The sequence below is a fragment of the Saimiri boliviensis genome, chromosome 6, assembly GCF_048565385.1.
Source record: "Saimiri boliviensis isolate mSaiBol1 chromosome 6, mSaiBol1.pri, whole genome shotgun sequence".
Classification (NCBI taxonomy): domain Eukaryota; kingdom Metazoa; phylum Chordata; class Mammalia; order Primates; family Cebidae; genus Saimiri; species Saimiri boliviensis.
This window is the reverse complement of record NC_133454.1, coordinates 47425942-47438389: the sequence shown is the minus strand read 5'-3', so window position 1 is coordinate 47438389 and position 12448 is coordinate 47425942. Positions and strand designations below refer to the sequence as shown.

The 12448-nt window shown below is 41.1% G+C and overlaps 1 protein-coding gene and 1 pseudogene across 1 annotated transcript in view; both read right to left on the bottom strand.

Annotated features, from left to right (window-relative positions):
* Positions 1 to 12448, bottom strand: part of SIK2 (salt inducible kinase 2) — a 120829-nt gene that overhangs the window by 12816 nt on the left and 95565 nt on the right. Inside the window, exons 6-9 of the mRNA XM_010334583.3 lie at positions 12212 to 12335; positions 10296 to 10516; positions 8607 to 8759; positions 348 to 512 (exon numbers count right to left, since the gene is read on the bottom strand). Of these exons, the coding sequence (XP_010332885.1) occupies positions 348 to 512; positions 8607 to 8759; positions 10296 to 10516; positions 12212 to 12335 (663 nt within the window). The remainder of the gene's footprint in view (positions 1 to 347; positions 513 to 8606; positions 8760 to 10295; positions 10517 to 12211; positions 12336 to 12448) is intronic.
* LOC141584828 (large ribosomal subunit protein uL3 pseudogene) lies at positions 526 to 8600 on the bottom strand (annotated as a pseudogene).

The window sequence follows — 12448 nt, the reverse complement described above, 5'->3', positions numbered from 1 at the left end:
AGTTTGTTAGGAGAAAAAAAAAAAAAAAAGCCCAAACACTTGTGAGAGATCTGGAAACTTGAAGAGAGAAGGAATTAGGGAGAAAAGATGAGGAGGGATTTTCAGACATAAGTCCACGAGGTCTGACAAATGATGTAATGTCAAATGACAGACACTGACAAGAGTTGAGCCTGTCTCCTGTTCTTAGGTTTTTTTCCACAGAAACATCAGGCTTTTCTCCACAGAAACATCACTCCCAAGTGATGTAAGGAAATTATAAAGTTCAGTAAAGCTAAATACAACACTTGTGGACCAAAGTGAAATCTCTCGCCGAACTGCAAGCTCTGAGAATCTAAACATAGCTGTACCTTTGGGGTGTCCACACACTCTTCTTCCATGAATGCTGCTTCCGCCTGACAGCCAGATGCTGGAAATGAAAAGGCCTCCACGTTGGATGCCTGGGGGAGGAGGGTAGATCGCAGCAGCCTCATGTTGGGTGAATGCATGGTCACTGGGAGCCCCACAGTCTGTGCCTGTAAATATGGCAAGAACAGACAGTTTGGGAACATGAATATCTTCTCTATAAATACACAAAGTTCTAAGAATACAATAATTCTTCCGGTGGCAATTAAAGAATGAATATTTATTTACTGGAAACTCCAGAAAGATTTGGTGAAACGTGTATATGGTGCAGGCAGTGAAGCAGACGCAGCAATCCGTTACTCTGAACGAGGTTGTAAAGAATTTCATTTCTGCCTCCTGAGGGGATGCTTAACTTTCACGCAGGTGACAAGAAAGCTAGCTTTTGTGAGGAATCAAGAATCTTACTAATTTCAATTCAACAAACCTATTTGTCTCTTTCTTTAAATATAATACCCAGACAGATAAAGAAAAGTCCTAGGAGCTCAAAATTGAACCAGGGACAGATATACACACACCCCCACAAGTAACTACAATACAAGGGACGCTGAAGTCAGTGCTGTCTCTGCCCACCCCACCCGCCTTTTTGGTGTAGGTGAGATGAGATACATTTATTGGCAAGGGTGTATGCAAAGAGGAAGAAAGGGAAGCAGCAGTCACTTGGGGTGATAGGAACATCTTCCTTCCTTCAAGGAGATGCACAGCCTGGACTCAGCCTGCTGGCCCAGTGGAAGGAGAGACGCTGACTACAAGCTATGTTTTTGAAGGCAACCTACTATAGAAAGCTCCTGATGGCTTGAAGTCTGTTCTCATGTCTCCTTTGTTAACTACTCTAGGGAAACAAGCATTACAAATGCTTCTTTTAAAAAATCATTTAAAAGAGAATCTTTCCTTACAACAATTGGTAAAGATTGATTTTAAAGCTGCTGAATGATCCTTTCATCACCATCCTTCAGAACCACCAGAATAATTTATTAAATGTGTTGTGAACATAACAGACACTACACAACATCTGAGAAAACAATCATCATATGAGACTGAAAAAGGCAGAAGGACGGCTATATTTTACCAGCTATAGTTATTTCAAGGGATATAGGATGGTGAATTTTAAATTCAAACAAATCAAAGGGACAAAATGGTATGAGATTCTAGCTTCTCCTCTCCCAAGACCTGAGTTTGATTCCTGGCTCCATCACTTACAAATTGTGTGACCTTAATCAGGTTTCCTAACTTTTCTGAAACTTATCTTCTTCAACTATGAAAGAGCACAATCCCAACTTCACAGTGAAGTCAGGATTGTAAAAGGTAACATGTGATGTGCTTAAGTCAGTAACATTAATTCTTTCTTTCCTCTTCTTCTAAAGCCTCCAACTGACCACAAGAATGTAAGAATTAGACTGCAAATGAATGCAGTCTCGTTCTCAGATACTAATGGTTTCCAGTTAGAATCTCAGATTGATGGTTTTCAAGGATGAGGGGATGTGTTAGAAATATACTTTATATTTGAATATATTCTGCATATATTTTCAACATACTTTATGTTTGGTATATTCCAATATTATTATCATTGGCTATACTGTATAAGATAAAGAATAAAGTCACATTATATGGTATGGATGCCCCCAAACAAACACACACACGCAAACAAAAAACTGCATGCCATTCAGAGTGTGAGAAGGCAATCGCTTTCCTTGTATTGTCATTCCTCAAACTTATTTGTGTGCCACTTCTGAGGTTAAACAACTTTTTCCTTTCAAACATCAGGAATTTAAATCAATTTATCTAGCTACTATGTAAAATTTTTATCTAGTTACTGTGTAAAATTTAAACTTCCCACTAAAGTATATTTGCTACATTATTCTTAACCCCATCATTAGCTTTTCAATCAAAGGAGGAAACTGAAGATTGATTTCTACTTCCCAACTTTATTACACTGCTCCTTCTCTATGAAGCAGTCTAAATTATTAGGGCAAAGCATGACCAAGGGTGTTGTATGGAAATGAGATGCCCATGTGCTAACTATGACACAAGGCTCCTTCTCAGTCCCTGACTCTCACTAGCTCGGACGCTTTAAATGGCTGGACGCTGCTGTGCTAGACCAAGTACAGCACGTTGTCCTTGATAGCTTTCACATCCTATCTGGACTGCTACAACTGACTGTGAACCTGGTTAGAGGAATAACGGATAGGATAAAGGAAAAATGCTTTTTGTTGTGGCAATCACTTCCTAGGAAATATGGTGGGTTTTGGGAATCTTGCAATCACTGAGAGGACTAAGGAAGTCTTTTTGGAACAAGACACGGTATAAATATACAAATGGCATGCTCAGCATTACACAGCTGATTAGCACATATTAAATAAATATATGGTCAATTAATATCCCAAGAAAGCAGATATTATCAAGATATTCTTTTTATTTTTATTATTATTATTTTTTACACAGAGTCTCACTCTGTTGCCCAGGCTGGAGTGCAATGGCATGATCTCGGCTCACTGCAACCTCTGCCTGCCAGGTTCAAGCAATTTTCCTGCCTCAGACTCCCGAGTAAGTGGGACTACAGGTGCACTCCACTACGCCCCGCTAGTTTTTTGTATTTTTAGTAGAGATGGGGTTTCACCATGCAGGCCAGGCTGGTCTCGAACTCCTGATCTGATGATCCGCCCACCATGGCCTCCCAAAGTGCTGGGATTACAGGTGTGAGCCACCGCGCCCGGTCAAGACATTCTTTAAGAGTGTCAGTACGCAATGGTTATGTCCAACCAATTGAGATAACTTTTTAGAACACATGTTTATTGCTCTGAATCTCTTCTTTGGACTTTGTGCTTTCCAGAACCATTAAAATGACAATAACGTTCTTTCCTATGGGAAAATTGTTACTATCCCAATAAGTAAATACTTGTTATGACCTGAATTGTGTCCTGCCAAAATTCACAAGTTGAGCCCCTCACCACTAATGTGGCTGTATCTGGAGACAGGGCCTTGAAGAAGTTAATTAAGGTTAAATGAGGTCCTAAGGGTGGGGCCCTGCTCACACACAGTGGGTGTCCTCATAGAGGAAGAAGAGACATCAGAGATCTTTCTCTCCACACTTGGGCAGAGAAAAAAAGCCATGTGAGGACACAGTGAAAAGATAGCCAGCTACAAGCCAAGAAGTGAGGCCTCACCAGGTAGCAACCCTCATGGCACCCTCATCCTGATTTCCAGCCTCCAGAACTGTGAGAAAATAATTTCCGTTGTTTAAGCCACTAGGTCTGCGGTATTTTGTTGTGGCAACCCTAGCAAACAAGTCCAACGCTTTCCTATAGCTGTGAAGGGCAAACTCTAAACAGTAATTTAAGAATTGGAGGTAATTATTTCATTCTTGTTTGTTTACAGATGATGGAAACTTGCAGTGGAAGAACTGTTAAAAACTAGTGGTTAGGCCAGGTGTGGTGCCTCACTAAATTGTGTGACCTTCATCAGATCCTGCAATCCCAACACTTTGGGAGACCAGGGTAGGAGGATTGCTTGAGCCCAGGAGTTTGAGACCAGCCTAGGCAACACAGCAAGACCTTATCTCTACAAAAAATTAAAAAAAAATGATTACCTGGGCATGGTGGCATGCACTTGTGGTCCCAGCTACTTGGGAAGCTAAGGGAGAACTGCCTGAGCCCAGGAGGTTGAAGCTAGAGTGAGCTGTGATTGCCACTGTGCTCCAGCCTCGGTGACACAGTGAGACACCATCTCAAAAACAAAACAAAACCTCCCCCCAAACCCCACCAACTAGTGTTTAGAATTTATGAGAAAAAGATACGACATATTTTTTTAAATAGTCTGAATTCAATTAGATCTAATACTTCCTGCATGTTATACAGCAAACATAAGCACTCCAGATCTAAAATGGGAATCCCACTGCTGTCTAAATAATAACAATGGGTACTGAATTTTTTAAATTTTTTACTTTTTATGACAGAACCTTGCTGTGTCACCCAGACCGGAGTGCAGTGGCGTGATCTTGGCTCACCGCAACCTCTGCCTCCTGGGTTCAAGTGATTCTCCTGCCTCAGCCTCCCACATTGCTGGGATTACAGGCATATGCCACCACGCCTGGCTAATTTTTCTATTTTTAGTAGTGATGGGGTTTCACCGTGTTGCCCAGGCTGGTCTTGAACTCCTGGGCTCAAGTGATCTGCTTGCCTTGGCCTCCCAAAGTGTTGGGATTATAGGCGTGAACAACTGTGCCCAGCCATAATGGGTACTTTGTAACTAGACTATGAACTTTTTTTTTTTCAGTGGAAAATAACTTTTATTGAGACCCCACCAGTTGCAAAATCTGTTTCTGGAATTTAACTCCTTCTTCCTTTGCAATTCGGTCTTTCTTGAGTGGTCCCATGAATGCTTTCTTCTCCTCCATGGTCTGGAAGCGGCCATGGCCAAACTTGGAGGTGGTGCCAATGAACTTAAGGTCAATCTTCTGCAGAGCCCACTGCTTGGTCTGCACCGGCAAGGACTTGCGGAGGGTGAGCACTCGCTTCTTGATTCCCACCACACAGCCTTTCAGCATAACAAAGTCACTGGTCACTTCACCATAGTGGACAAAGCCACCCAGAGCGTTGATGCTCTTGTCAGACAGGTCATAGTCGGTGGAGGCGTTGTTCTTGATCAGCTTGCCGTTCTTGATAAGGTAGCCCTGGCCGATCTTATAGATCTCTTGTTGATCTCGGTGCGGTGATGGTAGCCTTTCTGCCCAGCATGTGCCACAGAGAAAGCCACATGGACAGGATGTCATGCCCCAATACAGGCCACCTTGCGCAGGCCTCGGTGGGTCTTGCAGGACAGCTTCTTGGTGTGCCAATGACTGGTGACCCCTTTGTAGCCTTTGCCCTTGGTCACCCCGATGACGTCAATCATCTTGTCCTGCCCAAACACCTGGTTCACAGGTACCTGCTGCTCCAGCCTCTCACGGGCCCAGTCCAGCTTCTCGGACACAGTGCCTCCATTCACCTGGATCTCCGTCAGGTGGGCCTTTTTCTGGTGCAGAGGAAGCAGGTGCATCTGGGTGTGGGCAATGATGTGGATGACTTGGCAGTATTTCTTCATGCTGTGGAAGTCCTTCTTCAGCTGCTTCTTGCCATCCTCATCCTGCCATTTCTTACAGTATTTGCTGAATGTCTTCTTCTTAGATTTATGCCAGTTCTTACAGAAATGCCTTTTGCGCTCATCACTGATGTGCTCGGCAAAGACAGTCTTGAAGGTCCAGAGGCCTTGAGGGGTTTCCACGTAGCCCACAATGCCCACAACCACCATGGGTGGCATCTCCACAATGGTCACAGCCTCCAACACCTCCTTCTTGTTCACCTTGGATGACCTCCTGCACGATATGGGTCATGCCAGCCTTGTATCCCAGGAAGACTGTGAGGTGGACCAGCTTGGAAGGGTCATCCTTGGGGAAGCTCTTCCCCTTCCCACGATGCCTGTTGCTGCACTTCCGAGGCAGGAAGCCGAGGGACCCATGTCTGGGAGCGGAGAACTTCCTGTGAGACATCACACCATCAAATCCAGCCGGTAGAGATCTAGACTATGAACTTCTTAAGGCGAGGGACTGTTTCCTGTGTACTTCCGAAGCCACAGTGGCTAGGACTGTGCCTGGCACATAAGCGCTCTATTTGCCTAACTGAACTCCTGGTATACGTTAACTAATTTTATCTTGGTAGCAATCTAACAAAGTACATATTGCTGTTCCCACTTTGAATTTACGGGCACAGGAGGTCAAAGAGGCTGACTTGCCAGAACTCACTCAGCTTGGCGTGGAACCTGAGGTCTGCATGATTCCATGGCTCATGTTAACTTTGTATTAACTGAATCACGTTATTTTCTCAATTTCTTGCTACCATATCAATAAACAAGTGATTTGCCACTTCTTTAAAAAAAATTAGAACATCAAAAGAATTAAAGTGAGAAGCCTTTACTTTAGGCACATTTATATCCATAAAAACCGAAATCCATTTTTTAACAAGTTCAACACTAAAACTCAAAATGTGAAATCTCTGAGGGGAGGGAGCCTGTTGCTCCGCATGCAGAAGGCTCTCAGGCAAGCATGTGACTGAGCACCAAAGATTCCATTTGAAGTAGATGCATTTTCAGTAACACTAAGTAGCTTCCATTGAGACTTGGGTCAATGCATCAAGTAAAAAGAACACAGAGTGCTTGGTAATTTAAAAAGTTATCAAACAGTGCTTAGTAATTTAAAAAGTTATCGAACATAAGAGCCATGTTACGTATTTGAACTCTAAGCCAAATTAAATAAAATTTGAGATATCCTAGGGAATTTGCTCATAGTCTAGACATGAAAGGATATCGTGTACAATAACATATGCACGTGCTCAGGAACAACTGTTTATGTAACCCCTCACCACTCCCTCACTTGTATAATGTTCAAGAAGAATAAAGAGACTTGGCAGGGAAAGCCTGCTGCCCTGGGGGCTTTCCAGCTTCCTATCCTTTTGTCTAGTGGTATTTGCAAGAAGGAGGGGGTTCCATGGCATTTTACATGTTTTTCATTTTCTCTCCTTTCTCTGTCTTGAAAGCAATACCACTCAACTTTGAAGATTTCCAAGTGCTCAAAGATACTCTAACTCAAGTGTCTGGAACTATATCGTACATTATTTTACTCATATCTGTATCAATACTCACATTTTATATATAAAGTATGCATAATAAAATATACCATTTACCTACTAAAATTAAGATTTAATTTCCTTTTTAAAAACATACTCTGTAGATGTCAATGCAAAATTTTATTATACTCCTGTAAGTCTTGTAAAACTGCCAAAGAAATACAAAAGTAAGTCTTCTGCCCTTATTTTTACTTTGAACAAAGTCAGTTACACACAGAAGTGGACAGGAATGTCAATAGAGCATACTAACCAACGATTCTTCTCAACCTCTACATGGATAATTCCCGAATCTCTAGTCCCAGCCTCTCTCCTTGGATCAAGATCCACATCTTCCTCCTAAGCAACTGAGTTCATGCCACCCCTATATTTTCAGGCCCAGGCTAAGAACAGAGTCATCTCTAAATTGTTGTCCCTTCCTCCCCAACATTTATTTATATCTTTATCTAACAAGCATTTACACAGCACTTACTATGTGTCAGGCATATAGTATTTCACAAATATTAACTAATTTAATTGTCACGGTATCCTATTATTATTTCCATTACACATTTGGGAAACCAAGGCACAAAAAGACCTTAAGAAACTTAAAATGTCACAAAGCAGGAAGTGGCAGAATTTGGGATTTGCTCCAGAGTCCCTGATTCTAACCACCACCCTGGGCTGCCTCTCCAAACCACTAACTTCATACAGTCTACCTCTGAAACGGTTCTTATACTTGCCCCTTCTTTTCTATTTCCAACAGTGCCAATTAAAGTTTAGTTTCCAATTAGTTTAAGCTATCAGTATTTCTCGTCTCTACTATAAAACTCTCCCAACTGCTCTCTCCAAATTTCTTCTTTTCTCTACCTAACCCATCCTTCCTAATGCTACCAGATTAATTAGCTTTAAGCATGGATAGAATTATATCACTTTTCAGCTTAGCAGCCTTCAGCACGTCTTTGTTGTCTCCTGAATTATAAGTAAACTCTTTACCTTGGCATTCAAAACTCTTCCAATAATGCTTCTGTTCACACTCACCAAGTCCCACCCATCTGTGGAGATCTGTCTTACACACCGTTTCCCCTGTTCAGATGTGCCCCCCTCCCCGGTCCTTGGCTCTGCTATAGCACTCATCTTTCCCTATTTTGAATGATGGTTGTTTATGATCTCATCTTACTTCACTTCTATAGCATGATGTCTCTGAGGGCAGTGACTGTATTTTACATATCCTACCCCCAACAGTGTCTAAGAATAGAAGCTCATGTGTGGTAAATCTGCAATAAAAATCTGTTAAATGGAATTGAATGTACAGGCTAGTTACAGTAATTCTCAACATAGTAAATGACAAAAAAGAGAAACACCTCTTTTAAAAAACTGCTTGAAATAAAGTTAAATCTTAAAAATGAGAAAGTGCTAAAACATTTGAGAATCTAGTGAATTGACAAGCAGAAACTTTACAGAAAAACAGACAGTAGAGGATGAAATCCTAACCCTTTGGACTTTAAGATGAAAAATCTGTCAAATGTGAACAGGCACATGCACAGATAAGACTGTCAGCTAAGGGGGCACTACCTTGGCAACTGTTTGCTCAGCAATGGTGCTAGGCCGGCGCTGGCGGCCATCAAGTCTCTGCTCCACTGGGAAACTGCTCCTATGTGATTTCAGGCGCTCCACCAACAAGAAATAAATGGCAGCAAAGTGGTTATAGCTCTTGTTCTGCAAAGACTGAAAGAAAAAACAAGTGGTAAAGACAACTATAAAGACCAATGCAATGATCTATACATGCCTAAAAAAATAAAAGGAAAGAAACTGTGTTCTTAAAAATAGGGTGAAAACCAAAATGGGCCTCAAGATGAAAGCTGCTCCAAAATTGAGACTGGAAGGCAGAAAACTTCAAGTCCTAGAATTAATTATATAAAGGATGATCCCTTTAAGTACATTGACCAGCCCTTTTACATGAACAAGATCCATTTATTTTTCTGCCGTCACATAGACATTCCCCAGTGCTGTCATATGGCCTCATCTCATAGTTGTTAATGGGTAAGGTCAATCAGCAACCTGAGCCCGAGGCTCTAATTCCATAGCTTCAACACAAATCTGAACGACTGCAAACTCTGAAGTGAATGGTTCAAGTATGTGGAGAACTTTCTGATGATTATTTTGGGCTGGAGAATGACATCTGGATGCTAAATTGAGAGACACTGTGTCTCTGTTCTTAGGTAATTTTTTCCTCTTGTTTTTGCAGTCCCACCCTCTTAAAACCTTGAAAATAAAGTCGCTTCCCAAATGTTCCCATCTCTAGCCTGCCAGCTTTCCCAGAGGGAACAGAGAAACAACTGCTCCTTTGGCTTCCAATTCCACCTGACAGTCAGCATGCGTGCTGTGCAGAGCACCAGGACGCAGAGCACTCTCAGCAAAATCACAGGTCAGTGTAATCGGCACGCCCAGCTACTGCTCTGGATATTCTTCATGGACAAGTACCACAAAACATCACTGAGCGCACAGTGAGCAAAGCAGAGTCAGCTTAGTTTCACTTATGGCTACGTGGGTTGGGGGAAGGCAGCACAGTCTGGAGCCTTGGTCTTTCACAGGAAAAAAGGCGGCATTTGATATTCTTTCTTGTTAGGTTTCTTCCTCAAAAGCACCATTTGTCTTTTTACTATTGTAGCAGTATTAGAAATATGTATATCCTATAAGCATGCTAACTATTCGAGGACAGAAATAAAAGCCAAGAGGAATTTTCCAGGTTCATGACCTTTGCAGTTCTATGACCCCTAATACTTCCAAATCAGGAGCCCACCTGTTTTTGCCTTCTTAGTTTCTCCAGTTCACAATCTAAATTCCCTGGCTTTCTTAAACCTGATACCTACCCTTCTTGTTTCCTGCTTGGCCCTCTGCCTATCTGCACATTTACATTCCATAGAAACTAGTTAAATATCTATGTAAAACTTCATGCTTCATCTTGGAAGAAACTTTCTACCTTGTATTTGTTAAGCTTCCATCTATGCCTTTTCTGGGTCTTTTATAAATGCCTCCTCTTGAATATTTTGGCAGATGGGGCAAAGAAAGGAATTTAAGAAGCTGGATAAAAGCAAATATAAATAGAGTCTGATGTCATCAATAGGGAACACGGGACAGTACGCCTAGGCGTTGGGGATACATGTGCTAAAAGACCAGGATGACAGGTGTGAGCATGAAATTTCAAGTAACTAAGTGCAGCAGAACCTGAAATACCTTTAGTCAAATCTCTGATCACTTTACCTCAATGGTTTTCTGCTGATCTATTCCAAGGCTGTGCATCAATCGCAGAACCTGCTCATTAAACTCCCCGATGGATGGCTCATTTTCTTGCTCTTGTGGATAGAGAACAGGTCTCTGGACAGGAACTTCTATGAGCATCCATTTATGCTCCTTGATTTGAGCTATGGTTAGCCGTTTGGATGGATCTAGGACCAACATCCTTCGAATAAGGTGCTCGCAATCTACAGAAAACATAATGTTACAAAAGTCACATAAATCACCTTGCACTTCAGGGTTATCTACTGGACTCATGTGATTTTGTACAAGGTTGTTAATCTTTGTATCTTCTACTGGAAAATGGAAGGTCAAATGAATAAATGAATACACAAAGGCTACTTATATTTGTCAAGTTCACATGGTGAACAAATAAGAAAAAGAAGAGGGTGTAGGTCTATCAGATTCTGGGCTAAATAAAACTTTGTACTGAATTTCACAAAGCAATGAAAATAAGCCTCATGCCTAGAACAAGCAAATAATAAATTGATCCTTGGTCATACCTAATGCTGATATACTAAGGCTATGTAGGAGAGGCAAAGAGCTCTCCGATGGGCTGCTGCTCTCCTCCACATCACTGCAGCTAAGAAAAGTGTATGTAAAATATTATTACTTTGGATTATACCAAGAAAACTACACTGCTGCAACTTTGAGCACTAGCATATTCTCTGAGTTGACATGATTCTCTTCACTCACACATAAGCTAACCTCCTGTTACTATAAGCCAGGCACTATACTGGTGCTTTACATAGATTATGGGTATTAATTATTATTATTTTTAGAGACAGGGTCTCATTCTGGAGGATGATAGCCATATTAATAACCATAATCATATGGTTTACACAGATTATGGTTATTGATTATGATTATGATTATTATTAATTATTATCATTTTTAGAGACAAGGTCTCATTGCCCAGGCTGGAATGTAGTGATGCAATCACAGCTCACTGCAAACAGTCCTCCTGCCTCAGCTTCCTGAGTAGCTAGGACTATAGGTGCACGCCACCACACCTGGCTAATTGAAAAAAAAAAAATTTGTTTTTTTTGGTAGAGACAGGGTCTTGCAATATTGTCCAGGCTGGTCTCTAATATCTAGCCTTAAGAGATACTCCCACCTTGGCCTCCCAAACCACTAGAATTATAGGTATAAATTACCGCACCTGGCTGACAGATTAATTAAACCTTATAATATCCCTAGGATAGGAGCTATTGTTATTTCCATTTTATAGATGGGGAAATTGAAGCACAAAGAGGAGATAAAACTTGTGAAACTCATATGGCCAGTAACTCGTGGATTCAGGATGAAAACCAGACAGTATGGTAGTCTGGCTTCACAACCATGCTCTTAACTATGAAGACTATTATTTCTACTGTTAGTAGAAAGAAGAGTTAAGACTGATAACCAAAAATGAAACTAAGGGGTAAACTTAACTGCTGTCTAGGTAACATCTCAATACATGACAGGCAGGGATTATGGCATATCATTTGAATTTAGCAGAGTTTTGCCAGTTGGCTTTTTATTTAATTAAAAAAATTTTAATTTTATAAAATCCATTTCATATTGGAGTAAAATGGTTATGAATCTGTATCTACAAAGGGCTTCGTTAAATCTAAAATAAACCTGGGACATTTATAGACCCAGAATGAATGAGAAGACATGCTGCTCTTAATCTGGGAAATGTTCTGTGTTCAGTTGCAAGTAAAGGCTGGAACTTGTCTCACCTACATAAAGGAGGTTGCTTATTTCTATTGCTTTTAAGATGACTCAGTCACACTTTATTTGGCACCCAAACTCTTTGAAAAAAAGAAACTTTTACCTAGGCATTTCACTTGCAGCACAAACACTGTAAAACACCATTAGTAAGATGAACAATTTGTTACCTTCTGACATGAAATATGGAATCCGAAATCTTCCTTCCAGAACCCTCTGCCTCAAAATTGGAAGCGTTGGTCCATCAAAGGGCAGAGCTCCACAGACAAGGACATAAAGAACAACTCCCATACTCTAGGGAAGAAAACAATGCAGAGACTTTTCTATCAAGAAGGTCAAACTCTCTTTGTTTTCCTGAACATCCTCAGGGCTCTTGAAATCATATGGACTGAAAAATTCCTGTTTGA